Raw genomic sequence first — 26,480 nt, 5'->3', positions numbered from 1 at the left:
TTTTTGCCCATTTTTAATATTAGATTGTTGATCTTTTTCTTGATCTTAAGAACTCTTTATTAAGAATGTATCCTAGCCAGGTCTGGTGACTCAAGCCTGTAATCCCAGCACTTTGGGAGGCTGAGGCGTGTGGATCACCCAAGGTCGGGAGTTCGAGACCAGCCTGATCAACATGGAGAAACCCCTTCTCTACTAAAAATACAAAAAATTAGCCGGGCGTCATGGCGCATGCCTGTAATCCCAGCTATTTGGGAGGCTGAGGCAGGAGAATTGCTTGAACCTGGGAGGTGGAGGTTGCAGTGAGCCGAGATCGTGCCATCGCACTCCAGCCTGGGCGACAAGAGCGAAACTCCATCTCAAAAAAAAAAAAAAAAAAAAGAGAGAGAAAGTATCCTTTGTTGTGCGGCAGACTTTTATTTCTCAGCTTGTTATAGGTCCTTCAGATGTCACTTATAGTGTGCTTTTTACATAAATTGATTTTTAAAACCGTGGCAAATTTGTCTTTTCCTCTGCTTTTTCTTTTTTTTCTCTCTCTCTTTTTTTTTTTTCTTTTTTTGAGATGGAATCTTGCTCTGTCACCCAGACTGGAGTACAGTGGCATGATCTTGGCTCACTGCAACTTCCGCCTCCTGGGTTCAAGCAATTCTCCTGCCTCAGGCTCCCGAGTAGCTGGGATTACAGGTGCGTGCCACCACACCTGGCTAATTTTTATATTTTTAGTGAGACGGGGTTTCACCATGTTGTCCAGGCTGATCTCAAACTCCTGACTTCAGGTGATCACCTGCCCTGGCCTCCCAAAGTGTTGGAATTACAGGCGTGAGCCACTGTGCCTGGCCTCCTTTGCTTTTTACTTTTTTTTGAGACGGGGTCTTGTTCTGTTGCCCAGGTGGGAGTGTAGTGGCGCGATCTCGGCTCACTGCAACCTCCACCTCCCGAGTTGGAGTGATTCAAGTGAATTCAAGTGATTCTCCTACCTCAAGGTCAACTGTTATATCTTTTTTAAAATTTGCATTTTTAATTGTGTGTGATTCCCTTAAATATAAATTTACTTGCAAAATTGAATTTCTAGAACTCCTCTTGTCAGAAAATATTTTGTTCTCTTCTTCCTCTGTAGTTTCATTGGTTAGTAAGTTTTATTTACATTAGTGTTTCTACTACAGTGCGTCCCAGGCTTGACAAATTACCATTTTCCTTTAGATTACTTGAAACCAGCAACTTGTTGAAGTGCCAAAGTGAATAAGGCTGCGGGTGCTTAGGAATTCCCTTACTAAAAGTGAAAAAGGCTCGGTACAGTGGCTTATGCCTGTAATCCCAGCACTTTGGGAGGCCAAGGCCTTGAGCCCAGGAACTTGAGATTAGCCTGGGCAACATGGCAAGATCCTGTCTTCTAAAAACACAAAAGTTAGCTGGGTGTGGTGGCACGTGCCTGTAGTCCCAGCTACTCAGGAGACTGAGGTGAGAGGATCTCTTGAGCCCAGGAGGTAGAGGCTACAGTGAGCTGTGATTATGCCACTGCACTCCAGCCTAGGTGACAGAACAAGACCCCTGTCTCCAAAAGAAGGGAAGAAAGATGATCAACTAAAATCAATTTAGACCTTGTGGAATAACTGGCACTTTTTTGTGGGGTTTTTCCCACTTTAGGTCGGCTCTTGTTGCTCATGCTCTCCAAATCCTCTCTATCACTGTTACTAGTTTGGGGATATTTTTAAATTGGCTAAAGTATTACAGGCATACTTTGGAGATACTATGGGTTCACGTTCAGTTCCAGACCACCTCAAAGCGAGTCACACAAAGTTTTTGTTTCCCAATGCATATAAAAGTTATGTTTGCACTGTACTGTAGTCTGTTAACTTTGCAGTAGCGTCATGTCTTTTAAAAATGTACAGACCTTAATTTAAAAATACGTTATTGCTAAAAAATGTTAAGGATCATCTGAGCCCTCAGTGAGTCATAATCTTTTTGCTGGTATAAGGTCTTGCCTCAATGATAATTTTTGTTTAAGAGAGATGGGGTCTGGTACTGTTGCCCAGGCTGGAGTGCAGTGGTGCTATCATAGCTCACTGCAGCGTCGAACTCCTGGGTGCATGCGTTCCTCCTGCATCAGTCTCCCAAGTAGCTGGGATTACAGGCACATGCCACCATGCCCAGCTCATTTTTTATTTTTTATTTTTATTTTTTTTTTAAGGGATGGAATCTCATTATGTTGCCCTCAAGCTGGCCTTGAACTCTTGGCCTCAAGCAGTCCTCCTGCCTTAGCCTCCTGAGTAGTTGGGATTAGGGGTGTGAACCACTGCACCCAGCTATGGTCTTGCCTCAGTATGGATGGCTGCTGACTCATCTGGCGGCTGCTCAAGGTTGGAGTAGCTGTGGCAATTTCTTAAACAATGAAGTTTGCTGCATTTATTGACCCTCCCTTACACAAAGATTTTTCTGTAGTATGCGATGATGTTTGATAGTATTTAACCCACAGAGGAACTTATTTCAAAATTGGAGTCAGTCCTTTCAAACTCTGCTACTGTTTTATAAATTAAGTTTATGTTATATTCTAAGTCCCTTGTTGTCATTTCAACAATGTTCACAGCATCTTTACCAATAGTAGATTCCATCTCAAGAAACCGCTTTCTGCTGGGTGTGGTGGCATGCACCTGTGGTCCTAGCTACTTCGGAGGCCGAGATGGGAGGATCGCTTGGGCCCAGGAGTTCAAGGCCAGCCTGGGCAACATAGTGAGACCTTAGCTCTTAAAAACAAAAAAGAAAAGAAAGAAACTTATTTTTTAAAAAAATTAATTAATAAACTAATTAGTTATTTTGAGACAGGGTCTCACTATGTTGCCCATGCTGGTCTTGAACTCCTGGGCTCAAGCCATCCTCCTACCTTGGCCTCCCAAAGTGCTGGGATTACAGGCGTGAGCCACCACGCCCGGCCAAGTAACCACTTTCTCATCATAAGAAGCAGCTCCTCATCTGTTCAAGTTTTATTATGAGATTGGAGCAATTTAGTCACATCTTCAGGATCCATGTCTAATTCTAGTCCTCTTGCTGTTTCTACCACATCTGTAGTTACTTCCTCCACAGAAGTCTTGAACATTTCAGTCATGCATGAGGGTTGGAATCAACTTCTTCCAAACTCCTGTTAATGTTGATATTTTTACCTCTCCCCATGACTGTTCTTAATAGCATATAGAATCATGAATCCTTTCCAGAAGGTTTTCAATAGATTTTTCCCAGACCCATCAGAGGAATCACTATGGTAGCTATTGCCTTATCAAATGTATTTCTTAAATAATAAGATTGAAAGTTGAAATGACTCCTTGATCCATGGGCTGCAGAATACATGTTATGTCATTAGGCATGGAAACAACATTAATCTCTTTGTACATTCCCATCAGAGCTCTTGGGTGACTAGGTACATTGCAAATGAGCAGTAATATTTTCAAAGGAATCTATTTTTCTGAGCAGAAGGTCTCAATAGTGGCCTTAAAATATTCAGTAAACTATGCAGTAAACAGATGTTCTGTCATCTAGGCTTTGTTGTTCCATTTATAGAGCACAGGCAGAGTAGATTTAGCATAATTCTTAAGAGCCCTAAGATTTTTGTGATTGTAAATTAGTATTGGCCTCAACTTAAAGTCACTAGGTACATTAGCTGCTAACGAGAGTCAGCCTGTCCTTTGAAGCTTTGAAGCCAGTCATTGACTTGTCTCCAGCTATGAAAGTCCTAGATGGCATCATCTTCCAATAGAAGGCTCTTTTGTCTACACCTAAAATCTGCTGTTTAGTATAGCCACCTTCATCAATTATCTTAGCATCTAGGTAACTTGCTGCAGCTTTTTCATCAGCACTCACTGCTTTACCTTGCACTTTTATGTTATGGGGATGGCTTCTTTCTGTAAACTTCATGAACCAACCTCTGCTACCTTCAAATTTTTCTTCTGCAGCTTCCTCACCTCTCACAAACTTCATAAAATTGAACAGTTAGGGCCTTGCTCTGGATTGGGTTTTGGCTAAAGAGAATGTTGTGGTTGGTATGATCTTCTATTCAGACCACTAAAACTTTCTCCATCTCAGAAATGAGGCTTGCAAGCTGGGCGTGGCGGCTCACTCCTGTAATCCCAGCACTTTGGGAGGCTGAGGCAGATGGATCACCTGAGGTCGGGAGTTTGAGACCAGCCTGACCAACATGGTGAAACCCCGTCTCTACTAAAAATACAAAATTAGCCGGGCGCGGTGGCGCATGCCTGTAATCCCAGCTACTTGGGAGGCTGAGGCAGGAGAATCTCTTGAACCCGGGAGGTGGAGGTTGCAGTGAGCTGAGATCATGCCATTGCACTCTAGCCTGAGCAATAAGAGCGAAACTCCATCTTAAAAAAAAAAGAAAGAAATGAGGCTTGTATTAATCTGTTCTCACACTGCTGTAAAGAATATTACCTGAGACTGGGTAATTATAAAGGAAAGAGGTTTAATTGACTCAGTTCCACAGGCTTACCAGGAAGCATGGCTGGGAGGCCTCAGGAAACTTAGAATCATGGTGAAAGGCAAAGGGGAAGCAGGCATCTTCTTCACAAGTTGGCAGGAGGAAGTGTGTGCAACAGCAAGGAAGTGCCACACTTCAAAACCATCAGGTCTCGTGAGAACTATCATGAGAACAGCATGAGGGGAGCCACCCCCATGATCTGATCACCTCCCACGTGGTCTCTCCCATGACATGTGGGTATTACAATTTGAGATGAGATTTGGGTGGGGACACAGAGCCAAACTGTATTATTTCACTCTTGGCCCCTCCCAGATCTCTTGTCCTCACATTGCAAAACAATCATGCCTTCCCAACTATCCCCCAAAGTCTTAACCCATTCCAGTATTAACTCAAGAGTCCCAAGTCCAAAGTCTCATCTGAGACAAGTCTCTTCCACCTATAAGCCTATAAAATCAAAAGCAAGTTAGTTACTTCCAAGATACAATGGGGATACAGGCATTGGGCAAATGTTCCCATTCCAAATGGGAGAAATTGTCCAAAACAAAGGGGCTACAGACCCCATTAAAGTCTGAAATTCACCCGGGCTGTCATTAAATTTTAAAGCTCCAAAATAATCTCCTTTGACTCTGTGTCTCACATCCAGGGCACACCGATGCAAGGGGTGGGATCCCATAGCCTTGGGCAGCTCCTTCATGGACTGGCATTGAGTGCCTGTGGCTTTTCCAGGTACACGGTGCAAGCTATTGGTGGATCTACCCTTCTGGGGTCTGGAGAACGGTGGCCCACTCCTCACAGCTCCACTAGGCATTGCCCCGGTGCAGACTCTGTGTGGGGGCCCCAGCCCCACATTTCCCCTTTGCATGGCCCTAGCACAGGTTCTCCATGAGGGCTCCACCCCTGCAGCAGACTTCTGCCTGGGCATCCAGGCATTTCCATATGTCCTCTGAAATCTAGACAGAGATTCAATTATTGACTTCTGTGCACCTGCAGGCCCAACACCACGTGGAAGCTGCCAAGGCTTGGGGCTTGAACCCTCTGAAGCAATGGCCCAAGCTGTACCTTAGCCCCTTTTAGCTTTTTCCTCCTAAGCCTCTGAGTCTGTGATGAGAGGGGCTGTCGCCAAGATCTCTGACATGCCCTGACGACATTTTCTCTATTGTCTTGGTGATTAGCAGCCAGCTTGAATTTCTCCCCAGAAAATGTTTTTTTCTTTTCTATCCCATTGTCAGGCTACACATTTCCCAAACTTTTATTCTTTGTTTCACTTTTAAACATAAGTCCCAATTTCAAATGATCTCTTTCTGAAAGCATAAAACTGAATGCTTTCAGAATAACCCAGGTCATGTCTTGAATGCTTTGCTGCTTAGAAATTTCTTCTGCCAAATACCCTAAATCATCTCTGTCAAGTTCAAACTTCCACAGATCTCTAGGGCAGGGGCAGAATGCTGCCAGTCTCTGTTAAAGCATAGCATGAGTGACCTTTACTTTAGTTCCCAATAAGTTCTTTGTCTCCATCTGAGACCACTTCAGCCTGGACTTCATTGTTCACCTCACTATCAGCATTTTGGTCAAAATAGTGCAAGTCTCTAGGAAGCTCCAAACTTTGCTACATCTTACTGTTTTCTTCTGAGCCCTCCTCCAAACTGTTCCAACCTCTGCCCACTACCCAGTTCCAAAGTTGCTTCCACATTTTCAAGTATCTTTATAGCAGTACCCCACTCTCTGTGGTACCAATTTACTGTATTAGTCCATTTCACACTGCTATAAAGAATATTACCTGAGACCGGGTATATAAAGGAAAGAAGTTTGATTCACAGTTCCACAGGCTTAACAGGAAGCATAACGAGGGCTCAGGAAACTTACAATCATGGTGGAAGGTGAAGGGGAAGCAGGCACCTTCTTCACAAGGTGGCAGGAGGGAATGTCTGCGAGAACGAGGAAATGCCACACTTTAAAACCATCAGCTCTCGTGAGAACTCACAAACTATCAGAACAGCGTGGGTGAACCACCCCCATGACCCAGTGACCTCCCACCTCATCCCTCTGCTGATGTGGGGATTACAATTTGACATGAGATTTGTGTAGAGACACAGAGCCAAACTATATCAAGGCTGTTCCTCTTTCTTGTTGTTCATGTGTTCACTCCATCTTACTTATTTTTTATTTTTTTTTTTGAGACAGAGTTTTGTTCTCATTGCCTAGGCTGGAGTGCAATGGTGCAATCTCGGCTCACCGCAACCCCCGCCTCCCGGGTTCAAGTGATTCTCCTGCCTCAGCCTCCCAAGTAGCTGGGATTACAGACATGTGCCACCACACTCAGCTAATTTTGTGTTTTTAGTAGAAATGGAGTTTCACTATGTTGGTCAGGCTGGTCTTGAACTCCTGATCTCAGGTGATCCACCCACCTCAGCCTCCCAAAGTGCTGGGATTACAGGTGTGAGCCATCGCGCCCAGCCTCACTCCATCTTATTTTAAAGCAAATCCCAGGCATCATATTATTTTATAAATTATAGACTCTTAATTTTTTTAAAGCATAGCTACGGTAGTATAATTGCCCTAAATTTTTTTAAACAAGTCTTTAATGTCAAGTATTCAATCTGTGTTCAAATTTTCCTAATTTTCTTTGGATCAGGATCCACAAAGTCTTTCCATTGCCTTTGTTTGAAAAGTCTCTAGTCTTTTACTCTGTAGGTTCTCTGTGGTTCTTTTCCTTGCAAATTTGTTTTTGGCAAACTACCTATGGGTGGTGGTGTAAACTTTCATCAGGAAACATCAATTCTGGTTGTCTCTTTTTTTCTGGTGTTAGTGGCTATTGATCCTTGCTTAGATCCATTAATTTATTTAGGGTTTCAAAAATGGTAATATTCTATTTCTTAATTTATTAATTGTAATACTTCTATAAAGAGAAACTTTATCTCATAACTTTGGTTACCCAGAGAGAGAGTTGACAGATCCCTAGCATGCTCCAAAATGACCAATAAACATTTGATAATAACTCACAAATTTGAACGTATTTGTGGTTTAGTCCATTAGAGTGGGTTTTTTTTTCCTACAGTTTTATGGAGGTATAATTAAAACTCATTTTAACTGTGCAATTCAGTGGTTTTTAGTATGTTCATAGAGTTGCACAAACATCACTGCAGTGTAAATTTAGGTTGTTTTCATCAACTCCAAAAGAAACCTGGACCTATTAGCAGTCATCCCCCTTGACTCCCGACACTGCCTCACCTTCAACCTTAGGCAGCCACTAATCTACTTTCTGTGCCTATGGAATTTCCTATTCTGGACATTTCATATAAATGGAATCATAACATATGTTATCTTTAGTGACTGGCTTCTTTTACTTAATGTTTTTAATATTCGTGCATGGCTCACATCTGTAATCTCAGCACTTTGGGAGGCCAAGGCCGGTGGATCGTTTGAGGCCAGGAGTTTGACACCAGCCTGGCCAACATGGCCTAACCCTGTCTCTACTAAAAATACAAAAATCAACTGGGCGTGATGGTGCACGCCTGTAATCCCAGCTACTCAGGAGGCTGAGGCATGAGAATCACTTGAACCTGGGAGGTGGAGGTTGCAGTGAGCCGAGATCATGCCACTGAACTCCAGACCAGGTGACAGAGTGAGACTCTGTCTCAAAAAAAATAATAATAAAATTCGTGCATGTTGTATCATGTGTGGTTATTTTTATTGCTTGTCCACTGTTGGCTAATTGGAGTTTTTTTTCATGGTAGCTCCTGAGTTCATTTTACTCAACCTGAGATGTCTTTGATTGCTTTTTTTAATCTGGTGTGACAGTATGTCTAAGGCTTATCTTGTACATTTTCTGCCACCGACTAGGAAATAGCTGTCTCTCCAAGAAGCCTTTTAGTGGGAAATGGTATTTGGAGACCATAATCTGAGTGCTTAAGGAGCTTGTTACTAGTGAGTGAGTTAGTCATTGTTTCTAGGCCTTTTCTGTGACTAGAGCTTAGGAAATAAGTTGTGTTTTTTCATTTAAAAAAATCATGAGTTCATGTTATACTTAAACATGGAATCATAGGACCCAAGGATTTTTGTTTGATTTTATATTTCACTCTTCTTTCTCCCACGCTGAAAATCCCAGTTCTCAACAGCATCATGATTGCTCATTTTCTTTTTCCTACAATATATACACAACAGTCTTAGAATTACAATTCCAGCACTACCCCAACAATATGATTACTAAAGAAGATCACAATTTTTGTTATTGTTCTTAGAGTATATTTCACTGGGGATGTAGAATCAAGTGACTGAATTTTATAGTTGCATTGACTAGTTCCTTGCTGTAGGATTATGCTACCACCTAATTTCTCAGATTCATGTGTTTCATTTTGCTTTCATTTTACATCATCTTTGACTTTTTTAAAAAGTCCAAGTCTTGCAGAATTATTTGGGTCGTCTAGGCTTATTGCTTAAAATAAATATTGTATGTAATTTGTGATTATGTCGGGTTTTTTTTTAGAATATGGCTTATGAAGCATACTATGAGTAAGACAACAGGGAATGGTTCTGTGCTTACTAGAGTGTGTGAAGTGTGCCTCCTCCTTTATATCTAAAGAAGAAAAGGTTTCTTAGCTCCTGTTACCCTGTGAGAAGATGGGTCCACTATTACCACGTCTTCAGCTTTTTCAACAGAAGCTAGAACTTTGTTTTTATGTGATTCTCCAGATTGTTTAGTGTTCACAACTTTTGTTTGTCTGTTTTTTGTTCTTTATTTGAGATAAGGTCTCAGTCACCTAGGCTGGAGTACAGTGGTGTGATCATAGGTCACTGCAACCTCAAACTCCTGGGCTCAAGCATTCCCTCTGCCTCAGCCTCTGGAGTAGCTAGGACTACACCACCAGGCCCCCTTAATTTTTAATTTTTTTTTTCTTTTCTTTTGTAGAGATGGAGTCTTGCTGTATTAACCAGGCTGGTCTTGAACTCCTGGCCTCAAGGGATCCTCTCACCACCTTGGCCTCCCAAATTACTAGAATTACAGGTGTGAGCCACAGTGCCCAGCCCACGACTTTATTTATTTTTTATTTTTTTATTTTACTTTTTTTCTTTTTTTTTGTGACAGAGTTTCACTCTTGTTGCCCAGGCTAGAGTGCAATGGTGTGATCTCGGCTCACCACAACCTCCACCTCCCGGGTCCTGGTTCAAGCAGTTCTCCTGCCTTAGCCTCCCGAGTAGCTGGGATTACAGGCACGCACCACCATGCCCAGCTAATTTTTGTATTTTTAGTAGAGACAGGGTTTCACCATGTTGGCCAGGCTGGTCTTAAACTCCTGACCTCATGATCTGCCCGCCTCGGCCTCCCAAAGTGCTGGGATTACAGGCGTGAGCCACTGCACCCGGCCCACGACTTTATTTAAAAACCATTGTATACTTTTGTTTACAGGCAGGATTCAGCTTGCAGCCTGTAGTATGTAATCTCTGCCTCAAGAGTCTTTATGGTGAAAGGTAGGCATTAATAGGCTGACTGTTGCAAGTTCCCTCTCTGAGTGATAGTATTAAGCACAGTTGTGGAAGAGCCCCATGGTTCCATGGGCCTCGTAGTGGAGGATTAGCTTTGGAAATTTGAAAAAGACCAACAAAGATCAACTGTGAAGACCATAGTATCCAGTTTTTCAACTAATTTAACAGGGTATAACTTCAGAAAGTTATCAGAAGCCCACAAAATAATTTGAATACACTTAATTTTCAGATAATTGTAGTAAAATGTTTCCACTAAACACAAAAATCAGTTGGCAGGAGCTAGATAAATAAAAATCATGGCTTGGCATGGTGGCTCATGCCTATAATCCCACCACTTTGGGAGGCCAAGGTGGGAGGATCACTTAAGCTTAGGAGTTCAAGACCAGCCTGGGCAATTCAGTGGGACCCTGTCTTTAAAAAAAAAAAAAATCCGCTGGGTGTTGTGATGCACGCTAATAGTTCCAGCTATTTGGAAAGCTAAAGTGGGATTGCTTCAGCCTGGAAGGTCAAGGCTGCAACGTGCCATGATTGTGCCACTGTACTCCAACCTGGACAGAAGTCCAGGTGTGTAATTCATTGCTATTGGGTAATTTATTGGTGGCTTAAATGCCTTGAACAATATTGATGAGTATTTTAGGATGGCATATCAAGAAGTTTCAGAAATTTTAATATATATTTTAACTACCACATAACAATTGTCACCAATTCTTGTTTGGTGAACAAAAACATCAATGGTATGAAGCTTGGTACTTGTAGTCAATCATGTTGATAACCTTTTTTAATTTACTCAAATTCTAAAATTTATGATCTGAGTGTCATAGAGGCCTAGGCATTTTGAACAAGGCTAACAGTCCTTTTGGGGATAGTGTTGTGATTTTTTTTTCTTTGGAGACAGTCTCACTCTGTCACCCAGGCTGGAGTGCAGTGGCACAATCTCGGCTCACTGCAACCTCTGTCTCCCGGGTTCAAGTGATTCTCGTGCTTCAGCCTCCCAAGTAGCTGGGATTACAGGCACATGCCACCACACCTGACTAATTGTAGTATTTTCAGTAGAGGTGGGGTTTCACCAGGTTGGCCAGGCTGGTCTCAAACTCCTGACCTCAGGTAATCTGCCCGCCCCAGCCTCCCAAAGTGCTGGGATTACAGGCGTGAGCCACCACGGCCTCTTGTGAACTTTTGTTTCCTGAAATATTAGGGTAAGCCTTATTTTGTAACTGATTATCAATGTACCTTGTAGGCAACCCTATCTTTCCATTCATTCACTTTGCTTTTTTTTTTTTTTAAATAGAGACAGGGTCTCACTGTGTTGCCTAGGCTGGTCTTGAACTCCTGGGCTCAAGTGATTCTCCCACCTTGGCCTCCCAAAGTGCTGGGATTATAGGTGTGAGTCACCATGTCTGGCCCACTTTGCTTTTAATTATTGTGCTACTCTTCAGCTTATGAACATTTTTTGATGTGCCTCCACTTAGCAATTTGATCAGAGATGCCAGGTTTTTTCTACCTACATATGAGCTTGAGGACAAGCTCACTTCTGCTAGTTTTTATGCCTTTTAGAATAGCTTTAACAGGAATTGTATTTTGCATTTTTCTTTACTAGAAAGAAGAATGCAGTGGGATAAATTAGGTAATTCATGCTAATATTTCTAGGTAGAAGGATAATACAGTACATGCTCAATATGCTGTTTATCAAAAAGAGCTTGTCCTTTTGAATTACACAGTCCCGGATTTCAGCCTGCCTCCAACACCATTGTTAGGTGAACATGGACAGTTTCTTTTGACTTTTCAGTTCAAGTTGCCTTATCTGTAGCTGGCAAGGTTATAAGGATGAAATTGCATTGAGTGCCTAGCCCAGTACTGAGGTGAAATAAGTTTTTGGATGACTGCTTTCTTTCTCATGCTTCGTTCTTTACCTTAGATGGGTTTATCTTTGTCTTTTATGTGACTTTTTTTTTTGGATTTTTATTTTATTATTATTTTTTATTTTTTAGAAACAGGGTCTCACTTTGTTACCCAGGCTCTGGAGTGCAGTGGCGTGATCATAGCTTACAGCTGCATCACACTGCTGGGCTCAAGGGATCCTCCTGCCTCTGCTTCCTTAGTAGCTGCGACTACAGGCACATGCCACCAAGACTGGCTAATCTTTTTTTTCTTTTTCTTTTTTTTTTTTTTGTAGAGACGGAGTCTCGCCATCTGGCCCAGGCTGGGCTCAAGCATTCCTCCCGCCTTGGTCTCCCAAAGTGCTGGGATTACAGACATGGGGCCACTGTGCCAAGCCTTTGTGACATTTCTTAATACTATTAGTGTATCAAACTAATAGTTTTAGCTCATGTGTTGGTGTTTCATTTTCATGTATATTTATATATATGTGTGTATATATATGGTAGAGTTTGGAGTATAGTCACCTGAGGATCAAGGTTGAATTATATTTATTTGTATGTAACACCTGATAAACTTAGGCACTCAGATTTTTATTTTTATATTGTTAGACCCTAGTTCCAGCTTAAGATTTCTGAGTTGAGAAACTTAGACTACTTGTGAGTATGTCTGAGAAGTTAAGTTTGGATAAAATTAGATATGTAAAGGATTATGTCAATTTGCAAAAGAAAAAAATCTTTCAGGAAAAATATATATGGAAAAGGTAGTGGGAGAAATTTAGCATTTATTGAGTTCCATTGTGTGTAGGTGCTAGAACCTAAAATAGCATCTCGTTAAATCTTTGCATCACATCTAAATAAGTGTGATAACTCTAGAAGGGATACAGAGATGACTGGGACACAGTCCTTTCCTTCAAGAGACTTAGGATTTCTTAAGGGAAATAAGTATACAAACATGATTTTCTTCAGTCTTCTGTAACAAAGTACCAAAAACTGGGTGGCTAAACAACAGAAATTTATTATCTCACAGGCTAGAAGTCTAAAAGGTGTCAGAGGGTTGATGCCTTTTGAGGGCTGTGAGGGAGAATCTGTTTCAGGCCTTTTTCTTGCCTTGTAGATGGCCATCTTTTCCCTGTGTCTCTTCACATCGTCTTCCCTCTATATGTGTGTGTGTCTCTACATCCAGATTTTCTCTTTTTAAAAGGACAGTGGTCATGTTGGATTCGGGCTTATCCTGATAACCTCATCTTAACTTGATTACCTCTGTGAAGACCCACCCTGTATCTAAATAATGTCACAAGCCCAGTTATTGGAGGATAGCACTCCAATGTATCTTTCTAGGAGGGGCACAATTCAGCCTCTAACACAGGCCTCAGAAGGCAGTTCCCTGCATTAGGAGATCTTAACCATTCCCCACTCCCAAGACAGAAAAGACTAAAGTTTATATGTAAGTAAACTAAAGTTTCAAAGGTGCTTTTTCCAGTCAGCTTTTAGTCTCTCCTTCTTTCTCTCTTTAATTTTTAGTTTTTTGTTATTTAAGAGATGGAAATCTCACTATGTTGCTCAGGCTGGCCTTGAACTCCTGGGCTTAAGTGATCTTCCACCTCAGCCTCCTGAGTAGCTGGGACTACAGGTGTGTGCCACCATGCCCAGCTTTAATCCATCCTTTAGAGCCATAACTAAATCATTTCTAAGACCCCAAACATACCATCTTTAAATCCGTTCCTCTCCCTGAATTTCCATTTTCTGAAACCACCGTTTTGAATCATTCCAGATAAACTCCCAGCATCGCTCACCTCCTTACTCAAATGTCACAACACTATTTAAAATAGCATGAGCACACTGTGTCCCCTTGCCCTACTTAATTTTTCTCTATAGCTCTCTTCATAGCCTGACATTGTAGAGCATGTATCTCCTGGAGAGACTGAGATAGGACTTTGCTGTCCCAACTTTTGCTGTTCACCAGCTAAAACTCAAGAACCGGATAGGTTCAGATAAATTAGGGCTATTTTTTGTCACTTCATGCTAGAATGTAAACACAGTGAAGGCAGGAACCCTATACTTGCTCACAGCAGCATTCCCAGTGCCTAGAAAAAAGTACCTGGGATATCTACAGACACTCAGTAAAACTAAGTTGAATAAATGAACACATACTTGCTTGTTTCTTTTATTTTCTACCTACAATGCTAAAATTTATGTTCAGGCACTGTATTAACCACAGGAATAACATATCCTCGCAAATGCCCTATGAGGTAGGCATCATTTCTGCCTTCATTTTACACATAAGGCGAGAGGCGCAGAGAGCTTCTTACACTAACAGTTTGTTCAGAGTTTTGGAGCTCTGGTAAACTGTGGAGCCAGGATCAAACTCAAGTCTCCTGACTCCAGAGACCTTTGCTGTAACTATTATCTCTGCAGTGGTCCCCAACATCTCTGCTTTCTGGTTCCCCTACATTTTACAAACCTTACCAAAGGAATCTTTTTATTTATTTTATTTTTTTTATTTTTTATTTTTTTTGCGATGGAGTCTGGCTCTGTCGCCCAGACTGGAATGTAGTGGTGCGATCCCAGCTCACTGCAACCTCTGCCTCCCAGGTTCAAGCGATTCTCCTACCTCAGCCTCCCGAGTTGCTGGGGTTACAGGTGCCCGCTACCATGCCCAGCTAATTTTTGTATTTTAGTAGAGATGGGGTTTTGCCAAGTTGGCCAGGCTGGTCTTGAACTCCTGACCTCAAGTGATACACCCGCCTCGGCTTCCCAAAGCTCTGGGATTACAGGCATGAGCCACCGTGCCCGGCCCCAAAGGAATCTTTCTAAAGCATTTCTTCTGTAGGGCCACTCTAATGGCTGCACTTCCTTCTTTGTAAAGTGCTTCAATGCTTGACATTTAAGGCTCTTCACAGTCTAGTTCTGTTGGGGGCAGATGTGTAATGGACTTTAACTGAAGAATGAATAATAACTAAATACGAAAGAGAAATACCTTGTACACATCCCGGTTCTAGGCATTTAGGATATGCCATTGAACAAAAAAAGGCTGCCCTTTTGAAGCTTACATTCTGGGAGTGTCTGGAGGAAGACAATAAAATGCCAAGTGCTGAAGAAAAGTAGCGGGTTAAGGGGAGTGGCAGAGGGCATGTGGCAAACACTGCTGTTTCATATAGGAAAGTCAAGGAAGTTCTCTGAAAGGGTGCCACTTTAGCACAGGCCTAAGAAGATATGTATAGAGAGATGGGTTGGAGGGGGCAATGAAGAGACAGATCACGTAAGGTCTTGTAGGCCATTGGAAAAAAATCTGTTTGGAGTATAGTGGTTGCCTAATTGTGCTTCATTAAAGATCACCAGTGTTTTGTTTTGTTTGTGAGATGGAGTCTCGCTCTGTCATCAGGCTGGAGTGCAGTGGTGCGATCCCGGCTCACTACAACTTCCACGTCCCAGGTTCAAGCGATTCTCCTGCCTCAACCTCCTGAGTAGCTGGGACTACAGGCACGCGCCACCATGCCCAGCTAATTTTTGTATTTTTAGTAGAGGCGGGGTTTCACCATGTTGGCTAGGCTGGTCTTGAACTCGTGACCTCAGGTGATGCGCTTGCCTTGGCCACCCAAAGTGCTGGGATTACAGGCGTGAGCCACCACGCCCGGTGTCTGTGTAGGATTTGTTGACATTTTTGTTTTGTTTTGGAAAATGTGAACTGGAGTTCAGAGGGCTTTAAGAGGGAGGTTTTAGGGAAAACAGAGAAGAAGGCATGCTTGACACTGGAAGAACCTGACAATATGATAAATTAACTTTTTTGAGATGGGGTCTCGTTCTGTTGGCCAGGCTGGAGTGCAATGTCATGATCTCGGCTCACTGCCACCTCCGCCTCCCAAGTTCAAGTGATTCTTTTGCCTCAGCCTCCCAAGTAGCTGAGATTACAGATGCCTGCCACCATGCATGGCTAAATTTTGTGATAAATTAACTTGTAAAAAATATAGTAATACATAACTTAAAAAAATAATTTCTTTATTTCAGTAGTTTTGGGGTACAGGTGGTTTTTATTACATGAATGAGTTCTTTAGTGGTGAATTCTGAGATTTTAGTGCACCTGTCACCTGAGCAGTGTACACTTTACGCAATATCTCGTCTTTTATCCCTAACCCCCCAATCTTCTCCCCAACCTTAAGTCACCAGAGTCCATTATATCACTCTGTATATCTATAAGTCCTGATTGCTTAGCTCCCACTTATAAGTGAGAACATACAGTATTTGCTTTTCTCCATTCCTGATTTACTTCGCTTAGAATAATGGCCTCCAGCTCCATCCAAGTTGCTGCAAAAGACATTTCATTCCTTTTCATGGCAGAGTGGTATTCCATGGTGTATAGATGCGACATTTTCTTTATCTGTTTGTTGATCAATGGGTACTTAGGTTGGTTCCATATCTTTGGAATTGAGAATTGTGCTGTTATAAATACTTTAAAAGTTCATTGCATGGATACATTTTCAAATATAGTAAACATTCATAATGCAATGTATTGATCAATTGGCCTGCGTAGATGATCCTTTTAGCAATTACAGGTTTTACCTTACATGAACAAATTGGTAATCAAATTTAAATAAACATACAGGTGATCTATGCAGCTAATAAATATATTCAACCCACCTCTTGTTGGACATTTAGGTGTCTAATTTGTTCCAATAGAATACGCAGTGGAAGCCTTTTTAAATAAAAGCTACAGGCTGGGTGTGGTAGCTCATGCCTGTAATCTCAGCAATTTGGTAGGCTGAGACTGGAGAATCACTTGGGCCCAGGAGTTTGAGACTTGTCTGGGTAACATAGTGAGATCACATCTCTAAAAAATTTTAAAAATTAGCCAGGCATGGTGGTGCACGCCTGTAGTCCCAGCTACTTGGGACTGAGGTGGGAGGATCACTTGAACTGAGGAGGACAAGGCTGGAGGGAGCCGTGATAGCACCACTGCACTGCAGCCTGGGCGGTAGAGTGAGACCCTGTCTCATAAATGAATGAATTAATGAATTAATTAAATAACTGCTACATAGTCCTCTGTCTCACCTTTTCCCTAGACATAGGTCTACTTCCTAAAGCAACTACTTTTACCCATTGCTTTTTGTTTATTTTATTAATAGTTGGATAGACGTGCACATCTCCAGCATACTTACTGCTATTCTTTGATTGATCAGCTTTAGCTATTACCATAAATTCTTGCTATGATTGAGGAAGATACAGTTCACTTGTACTATCACCACTTTATCTCTCTCTTCCTCTCAATAAAGCACTATATTTGGACCTAGTTTTCTAAAGCTTTATTGAGACATAATTTGCATGCCATAAATTCACCCATCTAGTGTACACTTCCATTGTTTTAACATATTCAGAATTGTTATATCTCACCATGATCTAAGTTTAGAGCATTTTTATCCTCCTGTAAGAAAACTCCAAACCCATTAGTAGTCACTCACCATTACTCGCTTTACTCAGACCCTGGCAACTGCTAATCTACTTTCTGTCTCAATGGATTTGCCTTTTCTGGACATTTCATGTAAATAAAATCTTATGATTATGTGGTCTTTTGTAACTGGCTTCTCTTAGTATAATGTTTTCAAGGTTCATTCATCTTGTTAAAGCAGGTATCAGTACATCATTCCTTTTTATGTATAGATATATGAATTTTGTTTATCCGCTCAGCAGTTGGTGGACATTTGGATTATTTCCACTATTTGGTTATTATGAATAATGTTGTATTTGTATATTCCACCCTGTCCCCAGGAATCAGTCAGCATTTTACTTTATAGTACATTCATAATAAGTTCCTGCATTTCCAAGGTAACCAGATCCCATTCAGGTTAACACTACTGGTAACAAAATCATACAACTATGCATTGTGAACATCCATGTACAACTTTTTGTGTGGATACATGTTTTCATCTCTTGGTAAATACCTAGAAGTGGAATTGCTGGGTCATATGGTAATTCTAATGTTTAGCATTTTGAGGAATTAACACACTTTCCAAAGTGGTTGTGCCGTTTTACATTCCCACCAGCGATGTGTAAGGTTTCCAGTTTTTTTCACTTCTTCACCAACACTTGTTATTATCTATTTTGATTACTTTATAACTTTAATATACCATGAGTAGGAAAACTTCAAACTGTTTTGTTGTCTGCTCTCACACCACAACAATGAACACAGACTCCTGTGACCAAATGTATGAGACTTTTTCCCCTGCCATACACCACCCAATCAGTTCTGCAGCAGATACCAGCTAGATGTCCTCTGATTCAATTCAGTTCTGACAGTGTCTTCTTGGAGACCCCACGGATTGAGGGTTCACTCCTCAAGACTGCCTCTCCCCCGTTTCCAGTGCCAGTTGCAAGCCCAGGTTGTTTTACCTGTGCTTCTGATCAACTGGCTATAAATTGTGTTTCCCACGACACCTCCTTGGGTTGAATTAATTTGCTAGAGGAGCTCACAGAACTCAGGGCAACATGTTTACTGGTTTTTCTAAATAAAGGATATTACAAAGGATAGAGATGAATAGATGCATAGGGCCTAAGGTATGGGAAGGAATGCAGAGCTTCCATGCCCTCTCTGGGTGTACCACCCTCCAGGAATCTCTACTTATTCAGCTGTCTGGAAGCTCTCCATACTTCATCCTCTTGGGCCTTTCATGAAGACTTCATTGGATAGGCATGAACAAAGCATGGTCAACTGTGTAGAAATGTGATTGGACAAAAAGAGTACGACCTAATAGACTGGGTATGGAAACCCAGCAGGGCCTGTCTGTTCAGATTCTTGGCCTCTCTGTGCATCATTCCTTCCCCCAAGGTATGGGGCTCTGAAATGGGGATCTTATGAATCAGGATCAGATAAGGTAGGTCAGATAATTTCTTTATGGAAAGGCACAGGAGGATTACGTTACTGCATTGGGAAGAAAAAGGAGCAGGTGAAAGAGGGCAGGAGGTCTGTTTTCTGAGGCCTGCTTTTGAGACCTGAAGAGCCCCAACATTATAACAAAAGACTAACAAGGGCTGTGGGAGTTACGAGCCAGGAACTGTGGATGAACACACACACACACACACACACACACACACACACACACACACACACACACACACACACAAGCATATGCCTCAACCTTTGTTTTTGGTTTCATTAACTGTAGGCACTTTAACTTCGTAACATGAGAATATTGGTGGACTTTTCTTTCTCTCCCAACTGGCCCCTAAATTCTATCTTTACAGTGTTTACAAAGAATCCTTACGTTCTACTTTGTAGCCATAATTAGGTATTTTGTGCTTTATCATTAGGTTGATTTTGAAGTAGAAAATCAATAATCTGCATTTATGTTATTTTGACTGTGTCTTGTGCTGTAATTACATAACTTTTTTTGTTTAGATTTTGTTTGTTTCTTGGAATTCGTAATTATGTTTTTCTCCCTTGTGTTACCTCTTTTTTATCATATTGTTAGATTCCTCCAGAAAGTATGTCTCAAGCATACTTTCTTGTCTTTGTTTTTTTCCCCGGAATCTCTCAGAGCTCTCTGGTCTCTGGCTCTAGGTCAGATTAAATGCATTTCAGGCCTTCTCTATAGTTGTGCTCTTGGAACTTCCTTTTTGGCTCTTCTGTTTTTGATCTGTAAAACAGAATCCTGTGGATCCTATGTCTTCTTTCTCAGTTTTACTGCTTTGTTTTCTTGACCTCAAGTAACTTCTTCAGACAAGATGAATGGGAGATAAGTTTCAATGTTGGTCCATATTTGAAAAACTTTATTCTGCTCTCAAATGTTGTTGATACTTAGACTAGGTTAAAAAAAAAATCCTCAGAATTTAGAAGTCATTGCCTCATTGTCTTTTAGTGTATTGGCTTTCTGATGAGATAGATGATGACAGTCTAATTACTGCCCTTCTAGCTTTTTTAACCTAGAAGCCTTTAGAGTCTTCTTAACACTGGGATTTAAAAATTTCCCTAATAAAAAATTAAGTAGAGCTTCCGTTCAATCTCCAGAAATTTCTTGAATTTCTTTAATAATTTTATCTCTTCTATTTTCATAAGTTTCTCTTTCTGCAACTCTGTTATTCAGATGTGGGAACTTCTGGTTTGATTGTGTTTGTCTCATCTCTTTTTGAGCATTATTATCTTGAGTAGAGATATTACGGGATAATGGGCGATTATGAGATAAGTGGGCATTTTTTCCCCCCTACATTTAGGGAATGGTCAAGTTTATTTTCTAGAACTTCTTTCTGACTTTACTCATCTTTTAGACTAGAGCATCATAGTCTGTATGGAAATCGGCATCATTTAACATTTCTCTATTCATATTAACTAGTTTTTAAGTTTGGTCTTTCTCCTGAATGCATATCTCTCTTCTAGGGTCAGTTTTCCAATTGCTTATCTTGGTCTCTGTCTTTGGGGCTGTGGGCTTTCCTCAAATGTTCAATGATCCTTAGTCACCTTTTATTTTTATGGATGAGGCATTAGAGACCTGATTGATAGCCCTACGTCCCTAGCAAGGCTTTTTCTTTCTTTTCTTTTTTTTTCTTTTATTTGAGACAGAGTCTCGCTCTGTCGCCCAAGCTGGAGCACAGTGGCATGATCTCGGCTCATTGCAACCTCTGTCTCCCGGATTCAAGCAATTCTCACACCTCAGCCTCCCGAGTAGCTGCGATTACAGGCGCATGCCACTGCGCCTGGCTAATTTTTGTATTTTTAGTAGAGACGGGGTTTCACCATGTTGGCCAGGCTGGTCTTGAACTCCTGGCCTCGGCCTCCCAAAGTCCTGGGACTATAGGCATTAGCCACCATGCCTGGCCAGCTTTTTCTTTAGAGTAAATAGTTAGGAGGCTACCTGTGTGATGTTTGGTCCCACTGAATGCCAGAATCTGGAAAAGTTTACTCTGGGGCAGCATCATCCACACTAACAGCATTTGTTCTTTCCAGTTTATTTTCTTTAGAGAATAGGCCTCCTTTTTTTCCCCCTGCAAGATAAATACCAGTCTGTCTGCTGTGCAGTGTACGGTGTCAACTCCATTATACAAGCCTTCAGTTAATCATCCCCCACCCCTTTTTTTTTGAGACAAGGTCTTGCTCTGTCGCCTATGCTGGAGTGCAGTGGCACAGTCATGACTCACTGCAGCCTCAACCTTGCAGCTTCAAGCATTCCTCCCACCTCAGTTCCCCGAGTAGCTGGGACTACAGGCACGCACCACCAAGCCCAGTTAATTTTTGCGTTTTTCTTAATGATGAGGTTTCACCATGTTTCCCAGGCTGGTCTTGAACTTTTAGGCTCAAGGGATCTGCCCGCCTTGGCCTCACAAAATGCTGGGATTACAGGTGTGAGCCACCACAACCGGCCCCATTTCATTTACTTTCATTAAGTTTGAATCAGAGAATCTGTTTCAGAATTCCATCTTAATCTCAAATTGGAGAATGTTGTTGTTCATTCAGACTCCTTATTTCCACTTAGGAAAGTGGGCCAGTGTATTACTAAATAAATTTCCCAAAGACATGTTTTCAGTTACAATGAACATTGAATCATGCAGTTTTATAGCTAATTTTGTGTACCCTGGGGGATTAAAAAGAAAATCAAGAATTGAGGAAGGTTGGAATGGCCACCAAAAATCTAAATCATTAGTTGCATCAAGGTATTTCTTATGTCTTAAATAGCTCAGTCATAGCATGTAACTGGTTTTGCTATTAAAATGCTTTTCTGTTAATTGAATCTTTTGAAAAAATAATCTGATGAAACAGGTTGATGAAAAGGTAAATAAATACTGAAAAATTAAAATTAAGATGTATTTTCCTTTAGCTATTGAAAGGAATGCTGTGTACCCTGCCTTTTTGTTTTGTTTTGTGTTGTTGTCGTCGTCGTCGTCGTCGTTGTTGTTTTTAGACAGAATCTTGCCCTGTTGCCCAGGGTGGAGTGCAGTGACGCGATTTCGGCTCACTGTAACCTTTGCCTCCTGAGTTCAAGTGATTATTGTGCCTCAGCCTCCCAAGTAGCTGGGATTACAGGTGCCTGCCACCACACCCAGCTAATTTTTGTATTTTTAATAGAGATGGGGTTTCTTTATGTTGGCCAGGCTGGTCTCAAACCCCTGGCCTCAAATGATCTACCTGCCTCAGCTTCCCAAAGTGCTGGGATTACAGGCATGAGGCCCAGAGGTACCCTGCTTTTTTTGCTTAAAGGTCCTAGAAGACAGGCAACTAATAAGTGTCAGAGCCTGAATGTAAATTCAGGTTTTTATGCTGCTTGAACTTCTCAGTGCACAAAAGTTGTGATATAACTAATTGAAGACATATAGAGAAGGAAATCAGTAAATATTTTTAATGCATTATAAAATGAAATATGATTTTTACCTATCAAATAAGCTAAGTTTTCAGAATGAGGTAGTACTTAAATACCAAAAGCCCATGTGTGGCTGGTGGGGATGTAACTTAGTACAACCTTTTTGGGAAGCAGTCATACTACATAAAAATCATTAGAAGCGAAGCATTCATGGCCACTGACTAGAAGGAAATATTCCAAAATGTTAATAGTTGTTCTGATTAGGTATGCCTTGAAACAAGTGTTTTCCAAATTTTCCACATTTAACATGTTGTTTTTATAAATAGGAATGTTTTAACCCCTACTTAGTAGTTTAATTTTAGGGAAATAATTCTAATTACAGAATAAAGATTATCCAAAAGTATTCAACAACTATATTTTTAGTAGTGAAAAATTGGAAATAAATGTCCAGCTGAGCAGAATGTGCCAAAGTAAGCAGTGATACTTCTAAGGGAAGCATGTTAAGATTTTTTTTTTTTTTTTTTTTTTTTGAGTAAGAGTTTCGCTCTTGTTGCCCAGGCTGGAGTGTAATGGCACAATCTTGTCTCACCGTAGCCTCCACCTCCCGGGTTCAAGCAATTCTCCTGCCTCGGCCTCTCAAGTAGCTGGGATTACAGCGTGGGGTGCCCACCACCACGCTGGGCAAATTTTTTGTATCTTTAGTAGAGATGGGGTTTCACCATATTGGCCAGACTGGTTTCGAACTCCTGACCTCAGGTGATCCACCCACCTCGGCCTCCCAAAGTGCTGGGATTACAGATGTGAGCCACCATCCATGCCTGGCCTCCATGTTAAGATTTAAGAGATTTCATAGAAATGAAAAAAGTTTGTAATAGAAAAAGCCAGATGCAAATTTGTTTATGTAGTATGTGATTACAGATAAATATTTTTATGAAGATACAGCAACATAATGGAAGAAGAGTCAGTAGTTTATCAGTGATTATGTTTGGATATTGAGATTCAAGTAATTTTTCTCCTTTGTTCTTTTTAATATTTTTCAGATTTTATTTATTATGTACTGAAGTTTTTAAAAAGTATTTTTCTAACATGAGGTAAAACTACAGCTAATATTTTCCTAGGCTGCCACTTGGTAATACTCTGTTCATATTATCTGAAAGTTTAGTTTTTTGTGGGGAGGGCCGCATTTGATAATGTCTTATTTTCTTCTGTCCAAATGGAATGGGCATTTTTGTATCATTTCTTAGATCTGAAACTCAGCACCGAGGCTCTGCTCCCCACTCTGAGAGTGATCTACCAGAGCAGGAAGAGGAGATTCTGGGATCTGATGATGATGAGCAAGAAGATCCTAATGATTATTGTAAAGGTAAGTTCATAAAGAGGTATGAAGTGAGACATGAGCCATCTATTTGCAATTTCTCATTTGGATGTTTGATCTATCAGCATAAACACATTTTTATTGCTGTTTACTTGTATCCTTTTCTCTAAAACATAGGAAATAGTATTTGTTCTTAGTCTGACTTAATTTATCAAAGCCTGATTTTATATTAAATGTTTTTACCTTTTTCCTCTTTAAAAATTATAATACATATTTACCTTAGAAAATTTCAGAGCTGTGTTAAACAGAAAAGAAAGTAAAAGACTTCTGCAATGCTATCAGCCACATATAACCAATGATAACATTTTGGCATATAGATTTTTACAAAATACCTTCTTACTACTTTTTTTCTCATAGTGATGGCTGTTAAGTTAAACTGGAATGACAGACACTTAAATGGTGTCATCAGGTTGCCTGTTAATCTTTTCTGTTTCTTGATGAGACTTTCTAGAGTCTTTGGGTAGGAAGACAAAATGGAATGTATCATACCATCTAGAAGAATGTGGTCCTTCTTATTCTCAGCTGACAAAGATAAATATGAAAATACCTTGATTCTTGCCACTGTTGGCAGCCTTTTCAGGCCTTCTTCTGTTTTCTGGTTTTTTAGGGGTTTTTTTGTTTTGTTTTTTTGAGACAGAGCTGCCCAGGCTGGAGTGCTGTGGCACGATCTCAGCTCACTGCAGCCTCTGACTCCTGGGTTCAAGCAATTCTTGTGCCTCAGGCACCCACCACCACGCCTGGCTAATTTTTGGGATTTTTTGTTTTTTTGTTTTTGAGGCGGAGTCTCGCTCTGTCGCCCAGGCTGGAGTGCAGTTGGTGCGATCTCGGCTCACTGCAAGCTCTGCCTCCCGGGTTCATGCCATTCTCCTGCCTCAGCCTCCCGAGTAGCTGGGACTACAGGCGCCCGCCACCATACCCGGCTAATTTTTTGTATTTTTTTTTTTTAGTAGACACAGGGTTTCACCGTGTTAGCCAGGGTGGTCTCGATCTCCTGACCTTGTGATCCGTCTGCCTCAGCCTCCCAAAGTGCTGGGATTACAGGGGTGAGCCACCGCGCCTTGCCGTTTTTTGTTTTTTGTTTGTTTGTTTGTTTGTTTGTTTTTTGAGACAGAGTCTGGCTCTGTCATCCAGGCTGGAGTGCAGTGGCACAATCTCAGCTCACTGCAACCTCCACCTCCTGGGTTCAAGCGATTCTCCTGCCTCAGCCTCCTGAGTAGCTGGGACTACAGGCATGCACCATGACACTGGCCAATTTTTGTATTTTTAGTAGAGACTGGGTTTTACCATGTTGGCCAGGCTGGTTCTCAAACTCCTGACCTCAGGTGATCCACCCACCTCGGCCTCCCGAAGTGCTGGGATTACACGCGTGAGCCACCATGCCCAGCCTTAATTTTTGTATTTTTAATAGAGACAGGTTTCACTATGTTGGCCAGGCTGGTCTCGAACTCCTGACCTCAAATGATCCGCCCTCCTTGGCCTCCCAAAGTGCTGGGATTACAGGCATGAGACACCGTGCCTGGGCTGTTTTGTTTTGTTTTTATTTAGAGAAAATCCCGTTTGCTTACTTGCTTTTTTTTTTTTTTTTTGCTAAATAAACCGAATTATTCTGTCTCCTAAAAAACACCTGAGACTGTAATTGTAAATAGATATATATGTTTAGATAAACCTATTGAATTATTGAGAGACAAGAATATCATGATATACAACCTTTTTATTGTTTTTGGATGAGACTGTTGTAGGCTCAATCTAAATCATTAATCTTACTCACTTTTTTTAATAACATGAATTCAGTAATACTATGTGGCTGATTTGACTATTAAGATTTTTTTCTGTTGAATTGATTGTATAAAAGAAACTTTTTATTGATAAAAGGTATATAGATGTTGAAAAATGTGATGTAAAAATGCCTTTTCTTACCATTGTTTCTCATCCTGGTTTTTCTGATTATATTTCCCCTGTTTCTTCCAGGAGGTTATCATCTTGTGAAAATTGGAGATCTATTCAATGGGAGATACCATGTGATCCGAAAGTTAGGCTGGGGACACTTTTCAACAGTATGGTTATCATGGGATATTCAGTAAGTTTTAGTGGTTCTGTAAAAGAATTAGTTAGATGATGTCTAAATGTGTTTGTCTGAGTTTCCACTGCTGATCCAGGCTTCAATCTGTCTCTAGCCTGATTCATTTATCAGAATTTTGTTGTTGGCAATAGTCTCTGTATTCTTGGAGAAACCACTTTTCTTTCGTGAAGAATCAGTATTATGTATCTCCCTTTCTACTATAGAGACAGGAGTGATTAAATTAATAATGCTGGTAAAGCTTTTGTCGTTTGATTTTTTTGTGATTTTTATCATTTTCTTTTCACCGAAGTATTTCTTCTGGCTGCCTATGGGAAAATATTACAGCTTTTAACCTTTTAGTTTTTGCCTATATACAGATATATACACAGAACACTTGGAATTTGGTAATATCTTTCCCCTTATTTATCCTCATTTTGCAGTTTTGCTTGTAACTCAGGGAGATATTCAAAAGAAGGATTTTAACTCAGAGAAAATGTTCAACAACTGAGATCATCTGAGAACAGATTTTTTATTCTTCCTGTAAATGAAATCTGGCCAGTTAGTGTCATTAACAAGTATAAATGTTCCCATAGAAGTAGCTTGTTTGGGCTACAGGGAAACGTGAAATCAATATTTGTCCTTTTTAACCATCTTAAAGCTAAATCTTAGCTTCCTAAAGTAAGGGTAGGCTATGTAGTCTTAATTGCCTGTGTTTGTTTCTTAGGGGGAAGAAATTTGTGGCAATGAAAGTAGTTAAAAGTGCTGAACATTACACTGAAACAGCACTAGATGAAATCCGGTTGCTGAAGTCAGTGAGTATTAGATTATATGTATGAATGTGAAGAATTATAAATAAATCAAGTTTCATTGAATAAAAACACACCAAGTGGAGACTCTTTAGCATGGATAATTTTCTCTATAAAGTTCTAGTAACCTT

The 26,480-nt window shown here is 40.8% G+C and overlaps 1 protein-coding gene across 5 annotated transcripts in view; it reads left to right on the top strand.

Moving 5' to 3' along the window:
• The window catches only part of SRPK1 (SRSF protein kinase 1), an 87,313-nt gene that overhangs the window by 6,917 nt on the left and 53,916 nt on the right, over positions 1-26,480 (top strand). For 3 of the 5 annotated variants that reach the window (XM_001172595.5, XM_054685729.2, XM_009451126.5), the window contains 3 exons: positions 23,354-23,472; positions 25,453-25,561; positions 26,268-26,355. In XM_001172595.5, coding sequence (XP_001172595.3) covers positions 23,354-23,472; positions 25,453-25,561; positions 26,268-26,355 — 316 coding nt within the window. Of the gene's footprint in view, positions 1-9,380; positions 9,477-9,878; positions 9,941-23,353; positions 23,473-25,452; positions 25,562-26,267; positions 26,356-26,480 lie in introns of all 5 variants that reach the window. The other 2 variants (XM_063812401.1, XM_063812400.1) reach the window with 1 other exon arrangement.

This window comes from Pan troglodytes, chromosome 5 (assembly GCF_028858775.2).
Source record: "Pan troglodytes isolate AG18354 chromosome 5, NHGRI_mPanTro3-v2.0_pri, whole genome shotgun sequence".
In the NCBI taxonomy this organism is placed as follows: domain Eukaryota; kingdom Metazoa; phylum Chordata; class Mammalia; order Primates; family Hominidae; genus Pan; species Pan troglodytes.
The sequence above is the reverse complement of the archived record's forward strand: the minus strand, read 5'-3'. Positions and strand labels throughout refer to the sequence as shown.